The sequence below is a fragment of the Oryzias melastigma genome, linkage group LG6 (genome assembly GCF_002922805.2).
Source record: "Oryzias melastigma strain HK-1 linkage group LG6, ASM292280v2, whole genome shotgun sequence".
Taxonomy (NCBI): domain Eukaryota; kingdom Metazoa; phylum Chordata; class Actinopteri; order Beloniformes; family Adrianichthyidae; genus Oryzias; species Oryzias melastigma.
Window position 1 is genome coordinate 6,467,819 of NC_050517.1, and position 19,682 is coordinate 6,487,500.

Genomic DNA, 19,682 nt, shown 5'->3' on the forward strand with positions numbered 1-19,682 from the left:
TATGATGCCTCGTTTCCTTTCAACCAATCGTTGCGCTCGTCTCGGTCACGTTACCTGCAGGCAGCAAATTTGAATTCTCGCTGAAGTGTTTTCGTTTTACAGGTTGAATAGGGCAGAACGGACAGATTAAAATAAAAGGCACTATAAAGGTAAGATTTTTACACAGATATGTTAGGCTGTACCGTATTTGTGGAAACATTGGTTAGTTTAGAACTCAGATTTGTTCTCGGTAAATGAGTAAAGTTAGAAAGCTTGCTAGCTGGTTAGCGTAACGTTACCATAACGTTTTCATACAATCTCGTAGATAAATCAGTTTAATAAAATGACAGTTTTTGTTTTATTTGCAATTGATATTTAATAAGGCCAAAATAGTCGCAACATAAAAATATACTTATTTTTAATTTGCGTAAATATTATTTCCATAAAGAAGAGCAAACAGCGGAATGGCCTTTCAAGCCAACAGCGGTAAGTTAATGCTGAGACATCTGCATTTGGTTTGTACATCATTCCTTGGTGATGTGTTCTTTACTGTCGCCACGCTATTTAGCCTCTTCTCTCTTTGAAAACAGATGTTCTTTTCCTGCAAGACGAGAAGTTTGATTTCGACGTTTCGCTTTCCCCTGCCAGGTAAGAATCTCGCGATATTTGCGGCTCTCGGGCCTGAACACCCACGTTTAATGCAGCTTAATGCACGTTACCGTGAAGTTCTCCTCTTATTCTAAAGTGTCTAAAAGAGACACATTTCAGGTTGCCTCATATCTGCCCACAAACTCTTTGATATTTTGGCCCTTAATGTGTCTATTTGTTAATTTCTGGGTCAAAAAGCAAATAAACCATAGAGCTTGCTATTGTTAAAAACATGACTTTCTTAAATAAAATTGCAACGGTCTAGTTTGCTTTGATTTTCCATAAGGGTTAGAGCCCCACTCTGATCCCAGTGTTCCCAGCTTCATTTGTGGTCATGGATTTCGTAAACGGGGCTTCTGCTGGAAGGAAAAAACATTTACTGGATTTTTCAGTTTGATGGAAGATGATCTATAATACTTACCAGTTCTGAGAAAACTTTCTCTTCAGTTGTCCGGTTTTTAAAACTTAGTGTCACATCACCAGAAAAAAAATAGTGTGTGTTGTATTGCAAATGACATCAATGAGTATAGATAAACCCAAAAAGATTCACATCTGCACTGTAAAAAGTAATATGGAAATTTGTTTTAAAAACTTGCGATTCTTTTTTTTTATAAATCTAAAAATACTTTGATTTAGTTAGTCAAGCTCAGAAATGACTGAATGGTAACTTTGGACTCCAGTCATTCTTGCCTCGCTGTACTCACTCCTTGAATTGTCTTGCGACCTAAAATATTTGTGAGTAAATATCATCTCAGTGTCCCATTTTTCATAAGTAAAAAAACATTTTCTGTGTGCTTGAGCTAGAAGTCAAAAATAGTTAAATATGATCCAAATCATTTAAACACAATGGGTTTGTTTTACAGATTTAAAACATTTTAAATGATTTTAAAGTCCAACTCCGATCATTTTTTAAACTTTATTCAAAGTGTTTCCAGCGGCCCTCTAATTAAGATTATCCCGTTTTTAGCCCACCCTTTCTTGCATCTAGGATCATTCATTATCTCAAAAAACATAGCTAACAATGCAAACTTTTCTAGTGTTAAAAGTACTAGCATTGCATCTCACACCATCGACTTTCTCAAAAAATAGTGCTAAAAATGTGTATTATGCTAACAATTCTAATGTTAAAAGTGCTAGCCTTACGTCTAGCATGATCAACTCCCTTGCATTGCTAATACTGCTAAAGATGCTAAATATGGTAACCTATGCCCAAACTGTATTTTTACCAGGTACTAGTTGTGTGCAATTTTTGTTTTGTTTGTTTTGTTTTAGTTTTTGGCTAGTTTGGGTGATATGTTTCGCTCAAAGCGGCATAATAATGCAGAATTGTGAAAGTAATATTGTTCTCACAGTTCAGGACTGCTGTGGGAATCGACATGAATGATACAGTTTTGTTTAACATCAATAAATTTAATTTAGTTTTTCAATCAGGTAGTCAAAATTGACATTTTAAACTTTTAGGAGACATTTTCTATTCCGAGTTGAGTCACTAGCAACTTCTTCATCCTAGTATAACGTTTTTTTTGTACTTTTGAGTGTATTTTTTAGTTTAAGTTGTTTAAGTTGTCCTTTTAAATCGCTATTTAGAATGTTTTTAATGCCACAAAGTCCAATCAGCTGTTGTAAAAGCTGTGAACGTGTTCTGTGACATCTCTGTTTTCTGCAGCTCCAAAGAGGATGAAGACGAGGTTTTTGAGGGTCAAGTGGACTGTGAAGATCCTCCAGTTTCAGTGAGCAAAGCGTCTGAGCTGCTGGAAGGCCACGAGTCTGTAAACTGTAGGCCACTCACAGGTGAATCGCTGAAGGCTGTGTGTCAGGACGCCCACTCTCTGCTGCAGAATGGAAACGCCAACATCACTGGAGAAGAGTTTCTGCAAAACTCTGAGGCGAAAATGAAAATGCTGTGTAATCCGAGCGGCGCTCTCAGCCCCATCAAGCGGGAGACCTTCTGCCTGCAGGATACGCCCAAAAAGCAGCTGCCGCCCGCCATCCAGCTCCAGCTGCCCAGAGGAAGCAGACGCAGCTCAGCTGCCCGCCCCCCTCTCGCACGCAGCACTTCCAGCCCTCTGGGCGGAGCCAAGCTTCAGCCGAGGTCCAGCCTGCGAGCAAAGGCCCCAGTGGGGGTCGCTGTGGTTTTGCCGAACAAACCAGCCGCTCCACCAGCGTCCAGGTTATCCAGCAGCAGAGCGGACAGAACACGACTGCAGCCGCCGGTCAAAGTAAGAGGAGTCCTGTGTCATCATCACAGCACTGAGTACGGAGACTGACCTCTTCATGTGTTTCAGGCCGTTTCAAAGCGCAGCCCGTCCTCACGGCTCGCCAACAGAGCAGAGTCGTCTGAATCTTTACTCTCTGATTCAGCAAGTGTGGCGTCTGACATCAGTGACTCCTCCATCAACTCCACCCTGTCAGTGAGGCGCTCTCTGGTACCGCCCACAAAGGTAACCGCCATCCGCTTAAATACTTTATACATCAATCTTGAGCATTGACTGTATCGGAGAACTGGACTGAGTTATTGTGATGTCACCCATAGAACAAACCAGACTTTCGGTTCCAACCAGACAGTCAATTTTGAGTACAGATGCCACCATGTTGGAACCAGATGCCATTAGTAAACAGGGATTGGTCCAAATCAGTCTGAATCAAAGTTGGCAGCCACTCACCAATGAGGAGTGAACTTGTTCAAAGGCCACACCCCCTCCACTTGAAGAGCAACAGTTATTCTGACTAGTAGAATGACTGAGAAACAGCTGTTTATTTCTCTATAGAAGTCTATGGGATCTTGACTTCTTGAAACCAGCAGTTACTTCCTGCTTGGAATGTCAGGGGGAGGAGTCACTCAGTCCACTTCTCATATACAGTCAATGATTATGAGCAGAAAAGCCTCACCACCTCCACACGTCTGCACCCTTTATTGTGGCTCCACTCAGTCACATGCTGGAGTCAGACTGACAGGCAGAACAAACTCGGTGTTAAAACTGGAATAAAAACATTTTAAAAAAGTTTCACCACATTAGTTTGTTAAATCTTTTCTATCAGATAATCAAACTACCTAACTTTAAGGAAAATTAGCTTCCAGCAGAAGTCAGGAGATCAGTTCTGTGCGTGGTTCTCAGGTCAAAGACAAATTCCAGTGTAGACATTACTGTAAAGGGCCTGTACTAGGCTTTTGTAAGCCTTTCATATGTCAGACCCTCCAGGATGTCGCAGCAGATTTTTATGATTCTTGTGGGCTAAAACGCCTGATGTTGCAGCAGCTTTTGTGAAACGTTGCAACATAAGTTGTGGTGTTTTTGAATATATATATATTTGAAAAAGAGCCTTAAAAAGTGTTGATTATGAAAAAAAAAACACATTCTCATTTTTCCAACAACCTTTTTATTGTGACATGCATTAGGAAAATACTTCATCATCACCATATACAACGTTGTCTTGCTGTCATTTAACTTGAATATGGAAACATGACACCCAAAATGAACTTTCAGTCCTCCCTCCTCTCAACAACCCAAACATTTCTGTATTGATTTAAACATCCTGTAGAATAAAATTACATTTTCCAGGTAAAAATTATAATCTTAAAAAAAGAAAAAAGCATAGCAGATTAAGTCTCAGATCTCCATGTTCTCCACTGAATCTTGTTCTTTATATTACAGATATAATAACTGATACTTATATTTCAAAAGTGTCACTGGTGTGAATCACCGGTTGTGGTAGAGGAAGACCAACATCTGAGGATCTGTTTCCAGAGTCTCTTTCTGTCTTTCTCTGTCTGCGCCACAGCAGTGCACAATCAGTGCACCCCATTGACGGTCTATGGCACCCTCCCACCCCGCCCTGTGCGCGATTAGCACACCACCCGCACATGGCGGAGTGACCAGAAAGGGAAAAAGTCAGAGGACTAAAGACAGATTATTGAAGAGAGAACATCACCCGGGAAGAAGTCACGTCATCCATGACTGTTGTCATGGCAGATCGGTCAAAGTTGCGGTGAAAATAAAAAGTCGCAGGGTGCGCAACAAATGGTGGGGTTTGCTTGATTTTGCGTTAATAGTTGTGATCGCAACATCACGAAATCCTGGAGGATCAGATATATATGAGAATAAATCAACTTTGGCACACTGAAGAACATTTTTTTAATGAAATATGAATTCTTTTTGTAAAGTCTTCTCCCACCAGAAAGTAAAATGATGCGATCTATTAGGCTCCGCCTTTCCCTTCTTGTCACTTCATGACATCAGCCTACAGCCGGCCTCGGCAGCATGTCTGAGTTTTGCTGATCACCGTTAACTCTGTGGAGAAAGGGTCGTTTTTATGGGTTGGGAGGGGCTGGTGCTCAGGTTTTTATGCTGGAGTGGATCAAAATACCACTTTGGGGTTCTTTATAGTGAGGAATGAACAGTAGAATGCACTTAAAAGCTAAAAAAAAAAGGACATTGAATGGTTTATTCTTTTTGAAGCTGATGATCAATCTCATCCAAGTTGAAACTGTATTACTTCAAGCATGGAAGGATCTGGAATAGATGATTGGAACCGTTTTTACATCAGGAATGTAAAAACCTAAAATCTCTTTTTTTTGTAGGAAGAAGATAATCAACATCTTTAAAGTTCTACTCTGATCATCTTTTAATCTGTTTTCAAATTCCTCCCAGTGGTTGTTTAGTTATGATTGTGCTGTTTTTAGCCAAAATAAAAGATTTAGTTTCTGCAGAGCAGCAGGAGTTCTTAAGGAATTCACCTCTGAGTTGTGGGCGGGGCTATGATTTCTCATTTCAATTAGTTGAATAAAGAAATAATCAGAAATGCAATTTTAATCTTAATTTTCTTGATAAATGTAATCTAAAATCAGAAAATGCTACAAAAACATGTTAAAAACACCAAAAACATCACAGTGAGTCTTTTAGAAATGATAAACTTTCTGCATGAATTTCATAAATGATTCTGACTAGGATAAAGAAATGTTTCTATCTTCTCAAAAGTTTCATCTGGTGGTTATCGTCCTGCAGAGCGCCATGAGGAAGAGCCTCTCTGTAGGGAAAGCTCCAGCTATTCCGGGCCGAAGGGTGACGGACAGGAAAAACACGTCCTCATCTTCATCGTCTGTGTCCAGCTTCAACTCCAGCCTGTCTCTGTCCCCCGCTACAGGTAATCAGATTACTCGCACTTCAGTTGACTCCTTTGGTTTGGAGGTTTGTATTTGTGCCTGGACCTCCATCACAGCCGTTCTCGTCCCTGTAGGTAAAGTGAACTCCTCTGTGAACCGGAGGCTCAGTAGCTCCACTCGAAATGCCCCCAGTCGAATAAACAGACCAACCAACGACAGCAGACCTCGCCGTTCCGCCGTCTACACTGCTGCAGAGCAGCACTCCACGAAAGCTCTGCACCACCAAGCCAGGAAGATCTCAGAAACCGAATGCGCCAAGAAGTCCACGCCGCTGAAGAGAGCCGAGAGTGTGGGCTTCCAACCAACACCATCCAAGAGACCTTTAGAGAAGACGGCCTCTATGCCCTCGTCAGCATCCAGCCTGCTGCCGGGACGGCTGAAGTCCAAGCCTGAAGCTCTGGTGTTTCCCACTCCAGGAGTCCGGCACACAGACGGTAACAGACTGCAGTCGTGCACGGATGAGCGCTCCATGCTCCTCACAGGGCTGTGGTCGGATCTAACGTCTGTTCTCATCCATCAGCATCCTCCGATGTTTCAAAGGGGCTCAAGCCGAAAAGGCTGGTGTCACTGGGCAGCATGAACAGGTGAGTGCTGTTATGTATCAGTCACAGGTGAGTGGATACAGGCGAGAAATGGACACACCTGTTCGCAGCGCACAGACGCTCCATACGAAATGTCTACGATGGAGAACGCTCCATGAACCTGTAGAGCAGGAGCAGATGTCTGGAGTGTTTTGATGATCCACCTTAGGAGACAGAACAAAAACATGTAATTTATATATTTCTTTGTTTCAAACACAAAAATAAAATCAAGAGTTAGAGAAAAAAATTACAAGTATAACAAAACAATGTGCTTGAAAAGGAGTGGGAAGAATATTTTTTTGTTACATCATATTTATATAAATATATTTTAAAGCAAAACATTTTACTTCTTTAGTTCAAAACTAACTTTTTTCCTCATTTTACTGCTAGTTGCACCAGTGGGTTGATGTCCATCAGGGAGAATTCCAAACTTACAGAAATGCTGCGTTCATGGGGGTTTTAATTATTGGAAAAATGAATATTCAACTTGAAAACCACATATAAACATCAGAAGAACAACAACACATGAATGCAGAATAACTCAATGTATTTGTAAAGCACCATCTTTGAGGAGACACCAGAATTACAGGGAAAACAAATCATTAATTTAGGATTTTAAACATTGTATTCAGTGTGGTGGGCCAGATGAATCGTTAAGAAAAACTCCATGTTGAGCAATACTCCAATGTTCTTTAAGAAAAGTATAATCGGAAGTTTTGATGAGTATGGATCTGTAGTGGATATTCTTTGGCTGCGGGGTTAGGTGTTGTTAACAGATTCAGAGTATTTGTGGATCTCTACGGTCCCCAATGTCCTTGAATTACTGTACTCACAGATCAGTGTAGTGGGCTGACTGGACAGCTTTCATGACGTCCCTCGAGGTGGTCATACATGTCTTAAAGGGGCCATACCATGAATTCTACTTTTTTAAGTTTTAAATGCATTTTACTGCTCATTCCTCTCTATAAAGAATTCCAAAGCGGCATTTTGATCCGTTCATGCATTTAAGAGTAATCCTCTAAAAACCTGCACTGTCTGCAGCAGCCCCTCCCACACCCACAATAACAGCGAGTCCTATCCTGCCGACATCATGATGTGAACCGCCCCCTCCAGGAAGAATCTGTGCTGCAAACTCCGCCCCCAGACTACAACGAACACACTCACTTTCTCCGCAGTAAAAGAGCCATCTGGGCGTATTTCCTACTGATCAAAACCTAAAAGGAGCCGTATAGATTTACTTTAGCCTTTAAGACATTTGGATTTGTATTCCTGACCGTCTTTTTTTTTTAAATAAATATGAATTATGTCCAATTTTTGGCACTAACAAAAGCAAAAATAGAAAAAGAACCTAGCATCTCTCAAAATGTTTTTTTTTTTTCTTTTTTAACCTTTTACCTTAGTAGATGCCAAATTAGCCAAAAAGCTAGCTTGTTGGTTATGCACTAGCTAGCCTCAATAAATAGCCTAAAATTCCATAGTGAACTAAATTAGTCAAAAAAAGTTAGCATGTTGCTAAAACATAAGCTAATCTCTAAATTAGCCTAAAAATCTCAGTGGATAACAAATTAGCCAAAAGACCGTTAGCATATTGCTAAAATATTAGCTAAATTCCAAATTAGCTTAACAAAACTCAGTACAGGCTAAATTAGCCACAAAAAAGCTAGCACATTGCTTAGTTACTAGCTTAACTCCAAAATAGCCTAAAATTCCTCAGTAAACTAAATTAGTTAAAACCGTTAGCATGTTGCTAAAAGAGAAGCTAAACTCTAAATTAGCCTTAAAAATCCCAGTTGATGATAAATTAGCCAAAAATGTTTGCATGTTGCTTAAATATGAGGTCAACTCCAAATTTTTTTAAATTACTATAAAAGATTAAAACATAGTCCATAAATTATGAAAATATTTAAAGGCTTGTTGTTAATCTAGTTAAATTGTTGAAATTTGAAGACTTTCTCATTCATTTCTTATGGGGCATATTTTGCTCATTATTTCAAAAACTATAAAGTTTATGAATACCAAAAATAAAAGCAGTGATGTCCTGAACAAGCCGAACGTTGTGATACCAAGATTACTGAAATCACTGAAAGTGATTTTTTTTACGTGCCCAAAAACATTCGGAAAGGAACAGAAGAATCACTATTCCGCCAGAGAGCCACCATGCAGAGATGAGAGCCGCAGGTTGCAGACCACTGGTCTATGGGTAGGCTCAAGGATGACGTGAAATGGGCGGGATCGACAAGGAGCGAAAGGCGGAGCCTCAGAGATCAAGTCGTTTTACCACCGTGTATTAAAACAGTCCACAAAATGACTCGTATTTCACAAATAAATGTAACCAAATTTTCCTGCGGGGATAAATAAAGTTAATCTTGAATCTTAAATAATTTGTTTTTTAGTGTTCCGAAGGTAACATATGATCATATATATGGATATAGTTTACTCTGAAGGCTGAAGAACATCATGGTATGGCCCCTATAGAGAACTGCAAGACACACCTGCTCTTCCCAGAGTCATTTTGAGGATGTCACAGGTGTTTCTACAGTCCTGGTTTTTCAAATTCTCGTCTCTGGAGTGTCATCTTTAGGGTACACACACATGTTTTACATGACCACTAATGAACCTCCACCCCCCCCAGTGTTCCTGTAAAGCCGTCCTCTGGTCATCTGACGCCATCTGAAAGCCTCCCCAAGTCGGTGCAGGTAAAGGCCCGCCGCCCATCGGCCCTTCCTACCCCGCTGAGGAGCCGGTCTTTTGCCCTCTCCTCCAACAACCAAACCCCAAGAGTCAAGCCGGTGGGGGGCACAGACTCCTGCACGACTCCCGCCCCCAGTTCAGCCAGGAAACATATCAGCACCAGGTGACATGTCACTATAGGGCTTCCAATCCACTGAAGTCCACCTTAAAAACTGACAAGTTTCTGATTCATGTTTCTGTTCTTTAAAGCTGTGCCCCTAAAGAAGCACCTTTGGAGGAGCCCGTTGACCCCCTGGACATCCCACCTTTCTGTCTGGAGGAAGAGGAGGCCGATGTAACCACAGCAAGCTCTGAGCCCCGCCCCCCAGAGAACGAGGAGGACGTGGAGCCGACGGACAGCCGCCCCACGCCCCCCAACGACCTGATCGAGCTGGAGACTGCAGAGGAGAACGCTAGCAAGACCCAGGAGGTCAGGAGCCACACAGTACTCTCCCTCCTCCAGGCCTGCTGTATTTAGATTAGATCCATTAATGGTTGGAGCAAATTTCAGTGTTTAAAGTCAGACATTCACCAAAATGTGTGAATGTGTTTACAGCATCTGTGTCTTTGAAGTCCTGCTTTGATCCTCTTTTGATCCATCTTCAAAGCGTTCCCCATGGACTTTTAATTATGATGATGCTGTTTGGAGCCAAAATACATAAAACCTGATGTTTTCTAAGACATAGTTTCTGCAGAACGGCAGCAGTTTAGAAATTCACCTCTGAGTTGGTGTGGAGCAACCGTTCCCTCTTTTCCCCTTCCTGTTGCTGAGAGCTCTCTGTTTACACTCTCTCCCACTAGCTTACAGCCCGTCAGATCATGCATCAGAGCAGGAAGCTTATGACCCGCCCATTTAGCATATTTTCTGCTCCTGATTCACAAATTTGAATAGTCAGACATGCAGTTTTAATCTCTATAAACGTGTCCATCATCAGAAACATGCCACAGGAACATGTTAAAACACCAGAAACATGATTCAGTAGTTTGAGGTTCACTAACGGAAAGAAAACCTACACAGAAGGAATGTCATGACTTCAGAGCTCATCTTTAACTTTTAAGACATGCTTTGATCTTTTTTCAAGCTGCTTTCTTCCTTTGGGGGATATCTCATTTCAACCTTCATGCACGTCCTTCAACCTGAAACGGACTTTCTGTAGTTGTCAAAGAGATACCTTTCATCAGAATATTTAAAGAAAATCTACACATTTCACACACAATCGTCTGAAGTCAAAGAAAAACAGACGGACTCCTGAACCATGGAGCTGCTTATTTACAAGCTTCATGGTCGATTTGGTTGAAGCCGTCATTCAAACCTTTAAGCTATGTTCACACCGCCCTCAGCAAGGCGTGTTCAAGAAGCCACTTCCAAGTATGGCGTTAGATTTCCGCTAACTGTCCCCCACGACCGTGTGTATATATATATATAACTCCATACGCACAATGAACGTTCCACAGTCACAAAATTCTGCCTCCATGAGCGCTCCTGTAGTCCTACGCGCTCGTGGAACCACTTCTGCCAGCCATGGAGGGATTCCTGACTGAGTTCATGTAAAAAATAAAGAAAAACATAAACCTGCACGTGATTGGCCACTTTTCTATTGATAACTGGATCTGTGTATCTTTTTTCAAAGTAAAATAAATGAAAAAAATAAAAAATGACTATTTCATATAATTATCATTATAATAAAGAAACGGATACATTCTTTGTGTTCCCATTAAAAATATTAAATCAAAAATGGAACAAACACGCAAATAACCTTTTAAACATTTTTATTAGATTTCTGACACCAAACTATGTCCGCTCCACCCATAATGAACGTTTTTATCCATTTTCTAATAGTTCTTCTTTTTGTGTTTTCTCCGCCTTGTGATCAAACACTTTCCTTAGGAAATGATTTTCTTTTTTTTTTCTACAGACGATCATCAATATACATAAAAGAATAAACCAAAAACAACAACACAAAAAAAGCAAAAAAAACAAAATACAGATGTTACAAAGCATGCCCTTTACTTATAAGCTAAGGGGAATGCTTTGTCCCTTTAAAAGTTGACCCCTTAAGTCAGGAGGCAGGTAGTTCAAAAACGGAGCCCAAGTTGACAAAAACATTTCTTCATTTCCTTTTACAACTGCATGCAACCTCTCATGAGGAAGTATACCAAAGACTTCTCTGTACCACAGCGTGACAGTGGGAGGCGACTCTCTAATCCAATTTATTAATATACACTTTTGAGCAATCAAAAGGAGTTTTTCCAGGAGCAGTAGGTAACGTTTAGGGATTTGTAACACCTTTGAAGGGAGGCCTAGCAGGTAGACACTTGGATCCTTTCTTAATTTTCACTTTTAAAATCCCACTTATTACAGAAGAAATATGTGACCAAAAACTAGAGATTTTACGACATTCCCAAAGACAGTGAAAATATGTTCCTCTCTCTAAACGGCATTTCAAACACAGTGGGGATACAGAATGGTGACATTTATGCAAGACCACAGGTGTTATGTGAAGTCTGTGCATTATTGTGTGAATGCATTCAATGCATTCACACTATAGTGTTTGTGTTTTTCTTTATTATTATTATTATAGTTTATGTCCACTTCCGTACGTTTTTCGGCACGTAAAAACTTTATCACACTTTATGCGACTTACACAATCTTGGTATCACAACGTTCGGCTCATTAAGGACTTTCCTGCTTGTATTATTAGTAGTTGTGCACTTTACAGTTTTTGCGTAGTTACACAATTTGTGCGTTTTTTCAGCCCCATTATAACTAATAGGATTTTATTACAAATTCCTGCAAATTACACACTTTATGCAATTTAAGCAATTTTACACATCCAGCATGTTAAGCAAATTCATGCTTTTACTACACATTATTACAATTACACAACTTACACAAATTTAACACAACTTTACACAACTACACAATTTAACACAATTTGTGCAAATTTAAAGAAAATTCAGCATTTCATGCAATTTTACACATCCAGCATGTTCAGCAAATTCATGCTTTTACTACACATTCTTACAATTACACAAATTACACAAATTTAACACAACTTTACACAACGCGAAAATGCATTCACACATGCATTATCGGAGGTAATGCAATTTTTCTAGTCTTATATTGAGTTTCTCTTAGTCTGTTACACGTAAATGTAGATTTGATCAAATGCAATGCCATTTGCCAGTCACCTTCTATATATTGAGAGTCTAAATCTGTTTCTCATTTACGGGAAATCTCTGGAAGCACATATGTACCCAAAGAATTCAGAATAGAGTAAAATGATCCAATGAGGTGTCCCCTATCTCCGCGAGACAGCAAAAACTTTTCTACATCATGTTCACCAGTAGACGGGGTGACATGGGAAGAAATGAAATCTCTCAGTTGGAGAAATGCAAAAAAAATGTGTTTGGGGAACATTAAATATGGTTTGTACATGTTGAAAAGACATCAGCGTGTCATCTTTAATTAGATCACCAATTACATGTATCCCTAAATTGCGCCAGGAAGAGAACACAGATGGGCCCACACCTGCAGGAAAATCAGGGTTGTGAGTTATCGGGGAAAGTAAGGATTTTACTTTTGTCCTTCCCAGATGTTTCAGAATATCGCGCCAAACCTTGACACTGTTATAAATAATAGGATTTTTTCTAACAGTCAGTGGGATTTTGGTTACATCACAGGTAATCAGCCCCCAAGGAGAGTAAGGAGAACATGTCCACGTATCAATACATGTTTCCATCTTGAGATATGTATGTAACCATAGCCAGTAGTGATGAGCATGGCAGGCCCAGTTATAGAAAATTATATTCGGAACGGAAAGACCACCCATATCTGAATTCAGCTGCAAAATTTTAAGCTTCTGTCTTGGTTTCTTCCCAGCCCATATAAAGTTGGTAAATGCCTTATCCAGAACTTTGTTGTTTTTCTTGGTTATATACAGTGGGAGCATCTGCATAGGGTACAAAAGACGTGGGAGAACATTCATTTTGAGAAGACTAATACGGCCCATCATGGATAGTGGGAGTTTATGCCATCGCTGTAGATCCCTCTCTATTTGTGTACATATGGGGGAGAAATTCAGTTTCCACATATCCTTCAGATCTGGTGACACCTTCACCCCAAGGTACAAAATGCCACTAACAGTCCATTTGAAGGGAAAGTCCTTAAGAACATCAGCCTTAGTGAGGCCCCCTAATGGCATAGCTTCTGATTTGGTGAAATTAATTTTGTAACCAGACATTGAACTAAATTTGTTAAAAATTTTAAGAACACTAGGAATTGATTTAATAGGTGACCTCAAGAATAAGATTATGTCATCAGCATACAAGGCAATCTTATGCTCCACATTTCCCAGCAGGATTCCCTTAACCTCAGTTTGAGCACGTATACTTTCAGCTAATGGTTCCAATGCTAAAGCAAAAAGAAGTGGGCTAAGAGGGCAACCTTGGCGAACACTTCTTTCTAACCCAAATGAATCAGAGCAGCCCCCATTAGTCAGGACAGCCGCCTTAGGTGAGTGGTATATGGACTGTATCCATCGGAGAAAACTCCCGCCAAGTCCGGACCTATGGAGAACATCAAAAAGATACTCCCACTCAATCCGATCAAATGCCTTTTCAGCGTCAAGAGTAATGGCCAACGCTTTCTGTTTTTTATCAGAGGAAAACTGTACGAGATTCAGCAGTCTTCTCATGTTGCTAAGTGAGAACCAACCCGGTACAAACTCTGTCTGATCTGAATTTACAAGGATTGGGATAAGGTTCTGCAGCCGACGAGCCAGAAGCTTAGAAAGCACCTTGCTATCGACAGAGACTAATAGGTCGATAAGATCCACAGACATCAGCTGGCTTGTCCTTTTTTAAGATTACATGTATATGTGCACAGTTTAACGTAGGGGGAAGGGAGCCTTTTTCAAATGAATCCAAAAACATGTCCGTTAATGGACCAGCTAGTATCTTACAGAACTTTTTATAAAATTCGGGTCCAAAACCATCTGGTCCTGGGGCTTTTCCCCCCTTCAGGGTAGAAATAGCTTCAGATACTTCCTCTGTACTTAATGGTTTATTTAAAATGTGTTTTTGATCCTCTGTCAGAGCAGGAAAATTTATCTTGTCAAGAAAATCTGCTCTGCTGCAAGTGGAAGATTTACATTGAGAAGTATAGAGGAGGTCTTGGTAAAATAATTTCATTATTTTATTTATGTCTGCAGACTTGCTTTGTCTCTTCCCATTTGAATCTGTAAGAGCAGGAATTGTATTTACTCCTATTTTATTCTTAGCAAGGCGTGCCAGCAGTCTGCCAGGTTTATTACCAAATTCAAATAATCTATGTTTGGCATAAAAAATATGTGTTTGTGCTTTCTTTGTCAGTAGTTGGTTTAAGGCAGACCGAGCAGCTTCCAGTTGCTTTGCCACTGACCCAGTAGGATGTTGCCTAAACTGGACCTCCAGCTCTGCCACAGTTTGTTCTAAATCCAACTGTATTTTCAATTCTTTCTTTTTCTGAGCTGATGTATATGAAATTATCGCCCCACGTAAATATGCCTTACCGGCTTCCCATAAGGTTGAAGGGCTCATTCCAGGGGTTTTATTTATAGCAATGAAACCCTCCCACTCCCTAGTAATGTAATTTATAAACTGTTGGCTACTTAATAATATTGGATTAAGTCTTCAACGTCTACAGGCAGGGTCCAAGTAGGGCAGGGGAAATCACTATGCTAACGGGGGCATGGTCAGAAATTAGTTTGGTGCCTATTGTGCAGTTTTCTATCCCGTCTAGAACAAACTGAGATGAAAAGAAGTAATCTATTCAGGAGAAAACTTGATGTGGGATTGAGAAAAATGAGTAATCTTCATCTGTAGGATGCATAACTCGCCATACATCATAAAGATTCAGATCACTAAGAAATTCCAGCATTTTTTCTGATTTCTTAAGGCGGGTTACACGTGGAGGGGACATATCCACTGTAGAGTCTAATACACAATTAAAATCACCTCCTAAGACTATGTACTGGGATGAGAAGGATGTCAAATCAGAGATAAGTTGAGGGAGGAAGGACGGTTCGTAAACATTGGGGGCATAGATACACCCCAAAACTACTTGCTCCCCATATAAACAGCCAGACAGGAGCACATAACGCCCCTCACTGTCTTTTACCACTTTCTCAAGGGTGAAAGGCAGACTACGATGGAAAAGAATAGCAACCCCTCTACTCTTGGAGTTAAAAGATGAATAAAACACCTGTCCCACCCAGTTCCTCCGCAGTTTTACATGTCCTATGTCTGAGAGGTGAGTTTCCTGAAGCATGGCCACCTGACACCTCTCCCTCTTGAGAGGTGATTTTCTGCCGCTTGACAACATGGTTAATGCCCTTTACGTTAAGTGAAACAATTTTCAAATCTGCCATTTTTTGCTGTTTTAATTAATGAGGTTTGTACAGAATAAGATTTCGGAAATTGAATGACACCTTGGGACATTTTTGGGCCTCTACACCAAGTAGGTCTATGCATAAAAAGAAAATTACACAGAAACTGAAAAAAGAACGGTTGCCTTTGATAGTCTGTCCCAAAATACAAGACCACAAAAAAAAAAAAAACACACACACAAACCCACACAACAGTACCCCCCAACAGGGGCATCCTTCTGAGACTGGAGAAGCTGAGGGACATCCACACCAGCAGAGAGTGCGCCGGACAGCCAAGAAGCTCCAGTTCCACAGCTGAACTGCTCTCTCCACATCCCCTCCCGCCAAGTTAAACCCTTCATTGGCTTTGACAAATTAACATACAGTCTGAATATATATGAAATAATAAACACAGCTTCATGGAAACGGCTGCTTCATTCCTCTAGAAAGCTTTTTTTTTCTCCCTACATGTCCCATCTTTAAAGAGATTTGATTCCTTTAACAGAACTACAGCAGGAGTGTTCCAAGGAGAGTGATGCTCTCTATTTGCCATCACATCTCCCATCTTTTCGGTACAAAAAAATAAAAAATGAAGCAAACGCATGATAAACGTTTAGAAAATTAATTTAAACGTTTATCATGTGTTTGCCTTATTTTTTATTTTTTTTAAATATGGGAACTTCAAAAATGATTTGATTTTCTACAGCAGTTTATAAATTGATGAATAAATAGAACAGTCCTTTTTCTCTCTTTTCATTTTAAGTTTTAATTTGATAATCAAATTAAACCGCGGGTATTTCCAGGTTTTTTTTTTTTTTTCTTCTTCTTCACTGTTGAGTTTCACGCGGGCGCGGAGCAGAAGCTCGACAAGTCCTCCATGAGGGGGCGGAACTAGTTTTAGGAATACTTTCACAGGCGAGCAGGAGAGGTCGTATTAGCGTAACTTTGAAGAACACTCCCACAAGTGCCATGAAGAGGATTCACGAGCGTACAGAAGTAGAGGAGCGGGCGTGGAGACTGTCCTGCGCCTGCGGAACATTCCTTGCCTGCGTCGAGTATGTTTATTGCGCTTGTGGAGTTTGATATATGATCAAACTTTGTTTTGGTGGAAATTTAACCCCAAAACAATGGAAAGTTTATGTAACGGACATTTTGAGCTTCCAAGTTCAAAACGTCAGCGTTCTACGACCATTTTCAACGCACCACTATTGAATGTGCATTTGAAAGTTAAGCAGTCTAAGTTTGACCAATCAGGGACTTAGTTTTGGTAGTGATGCATGGATGGCGTCCTTTTCTATTCTATGACGTCAAATCTTTCAAATAACGAAATGGAACCATGAAAGAAAAAGACTGGAGAGAGATTTGCACCGCTTTGACATGTCCCACCAAACCTCTTCCAACTGTTGATGGTGGACATGCACTAGTATCAGGTCGTGACAGAGCAGTGTGAACACCATGAGCCAAACGGGATTCCGACCAGGGGCATTTAGAGCAGGGGGTCTCAAAGTGGCGGGCCATTTGCGGCCCCAAAAACAATATTTTGCACCCTGCACTTTAACATGGAAGTTTAATGTTGATACAGCACGCGAGTTTAAAAGTGTGTGGAGCTGACGAACCAACCAATCATGGTGGGTATATAGCTCTTGGGGGCGTGACATTGACTAGGCTTGAAGCAGGGAAACCTAGACCACTTCAATGAGGTCCTTACTTTTTTTTTGAAAGCGACTGTTTGGATGTAATTTTCTCAACACATGCAGCCAGTGCGGTATGGAGTTCCATTTGTGCCAAAAATATGTTTTTGCGTCCACTATGTGGTGAACGATTTTATTGAACATTTGTTCATGTCTATGTACTACTAAGCAATATCTTCTGCACGTCCACGCCGCTTTGATGAAAGCTTTGTGTTTGCTTTGTGATGTTTCAGCTTTATGCTTAAAACTTTGCGTTTGGTTTTGTCATTGGATCTGGTCATCAGAAAAGTCCTTAGCAACAGTTGCTAGCGTCGTTATCTCCTGTCGTTTCACAGGACACACAGAAGATAGTACTTAGTAGTGCATGAACAAATGTTCAATAAACTTGTTCAGTAGACACACTGAAAAAAAACTAATAAGATTTACTTAAGAAAATCCTCGTAACAATTTGCACTAACAATTATTGATTAAATTTTACTGCATTTATGAATATAAACTTAACTTCTTTACTAGAACATTCTATGTATTTGCATAATATTTGAATTATTATGTAAATATTATGAGGAATAATTAAGTATATATTACTGATGCAAAAAGTTTGTTTTTCAGTGCATAGACAGTGGACACAAAAACATATTTTTGGCACAAACGGAACCCCATACAGCCCAGCCTCAGCCAGACTCCGCCTTCTGTGGCCCCTAGATAAACTGAGTTGAGAACCCTAATGTAGAGCGTTTGTGGGAGCGCAGCATCACAGCACAGTCAAAAGTTTCTGCTGCTGTTTGGTGTCATTATCTGCTGAACGAGAAGCTTTCAGTCCAAAACCTCTTTAGATCCAGAAGTTGAATGCTTGATGACCCGTGTTCTCTCCTCAGGTCCTCCTCCTCGACCTCCCTGCTCCAGCTCAGAACCCTCCAGAGAAGCTGCTTATCGACCTCACCAACACCCCTGACCTGATCTGCAGAAGCACCAAGAGCGGCACGGAAACTCAGGTATCAGGTCCACTGAGCTACACTATACTCTGGTCTTGTTCTGGACTTCATCCAGACGTCATCCTTGCTGTGTAACCTCACAGATGTTTGGAGAGAACAAGTTTCAGATATATTTTCATTTTGGATGACTTTAGTTTGTTTCCCTTCCAGCTGATTGACCTGAGTTCTCCGCTCATCAAGTGGAGTCCAGAAAGCACGCACGAGAACGCTGCTCCTCTCATCAATCTGTCCTTCTGATCTCCTGGATCCTCTGATTCTTCTGAAACCATTAACCTGCTGGTTTTAGGAGATGAATCTTGATTAAACTGAAGCATTTAGTTCAAAATGATTAAAACATTCCCAGGATGCTTCAGTTCTCAGTTGGAACAGTTTTCACGTCTTTTATGTCTGTTGCTGCTTTTATTGTTTAAATAAATGGTTGTTGAACTGTCCAGTCAGTCTGTGATCGTGTCGATGTTGTTGATCCAACATACTGACTCCTGTTAGATGACATTAATGTGAAATCATTTGATCTAGAAGATTGATGTGAGAAGCTTTATTTATGACTTAATAAATTCTAACTTCTTCCCTTGAAACACTGCTGGGTTTTGTAGTTTTTGTAGCTTCAGCTTTGATTTGGTCTGTTTGGGTTTTCTGATGAAATTGTTGTTTAGGATTAAACCAGCTTTTTCTGTTACAACAAAAGAAACTTTTTCACAGTTTAATACTGAAGGATTTCAGTACTAGGAAGTAAAATAGAAACATTTTAGAGGGGACATTTTTTTCAGCATTTATAACATTAAAAAAGTACACACTTTGTACAAAAGCCAAAACTTTGGATTTAAATGTAAAATGTTTATATTTGGAATATGACCTTCAAGAATGACTTTATACATCAGAATTTGTTTTACTTTATTTTAAGAGCATTCCAAGCACAGAAACAAGACACTGAGCTCCCAAATGAATAAAAACCCTGCAGGCTGCACGGTGGTGTAGTGGTTAGCACCCGTCTCACAGTGAGAAGGTCCTGGTTCAAACCCCACAGTTTTACTCCACATAGAAACAGAAATCTCCTTTTTGTGTGGATCATATGTTGTTTGAATTTCCCTGTTACACATAATTCATGAGAATCATTTATCAATATAGTTTTTTTAATATTGTTTGCATTGTTATATGATTTATAATGTATTTATTTAATTTTAATAATTTTAACTATGAAAAGATGGTTAGTGTGTTCCAGGTATCGTACTTTAAGAATAATCCTAACTACTCGTTTTTGTAACGTGTATAATGGGTGTACTGAGGATTGGTCATTTTTTCCCCATACTTCATTACAGTATGTGAGGTAAGGAAGAATTAATGAGCAATACGACGTGTGTTAAGGTTGAGATAGTGTTTACATTTATTTATTACAGAGAGATTATTGAAACTTTCATTTTTAGGTGTCTTTTGTGCAGTTTGCAGGGTAGTTTGGAATCAGTTATTAATCCTAAAAACATGTTTTCCTGAACTAT

General features: G+C 40.0%; 1 protein-coding gene across 4 annotated transcripts; it reads left to right on the plus strand.

Annotated features, from left to right (window-relative positions):
* Positions 1 to 18,764, plus strand: gtse1 (G-2 and S-phase expressed 1). Of its 4 annotated transcripts, XM_024261956.2 has the most exons (13): positions 1 to 149; positions 428 to 465; positions 570 to 627; positions 2,294 to 2,357; positions 2,466 to 2,846; positions 2,913 to 3,068; positions 5,631 to 5,769; positions 5,863 to 6,222; positions 6,309 to 6,372; positions 9,002 to 9,223; positions 9,310 to 9,529; positions 18,073 to 18,189; positions 18,340 to 18,764. In XM_024261956.2, exons 2-13 carry the CDS (start codon positions 444 to 446, stop codon positions 18,424 to 18,426), a joined length of 1,890 nt encoding a protein of 629 aa, XP_024117724.1. In that variant the 5' UTR covers positions 1 to 149; positions 428 to 443; the 3' UTR covers positions 18,427 to 18,764. The 4 variants fall into 4 exon arrangements, with proteins under 4 accessions (XP_024117724.1, XP_024117722.1, XP_024117723.1 ...); XM_024261954.2 differs by having other exon boundaries at positions 2,294 to 2,846; XM_024261955.2 differs by having other exon boundaries at positions 2 to 149; positions 431 to 465; positions 2,294 to 2,846.
* The last annotated feature ends 918 nt before the right edge of the window (positions 18,765 to 19,682 follow it).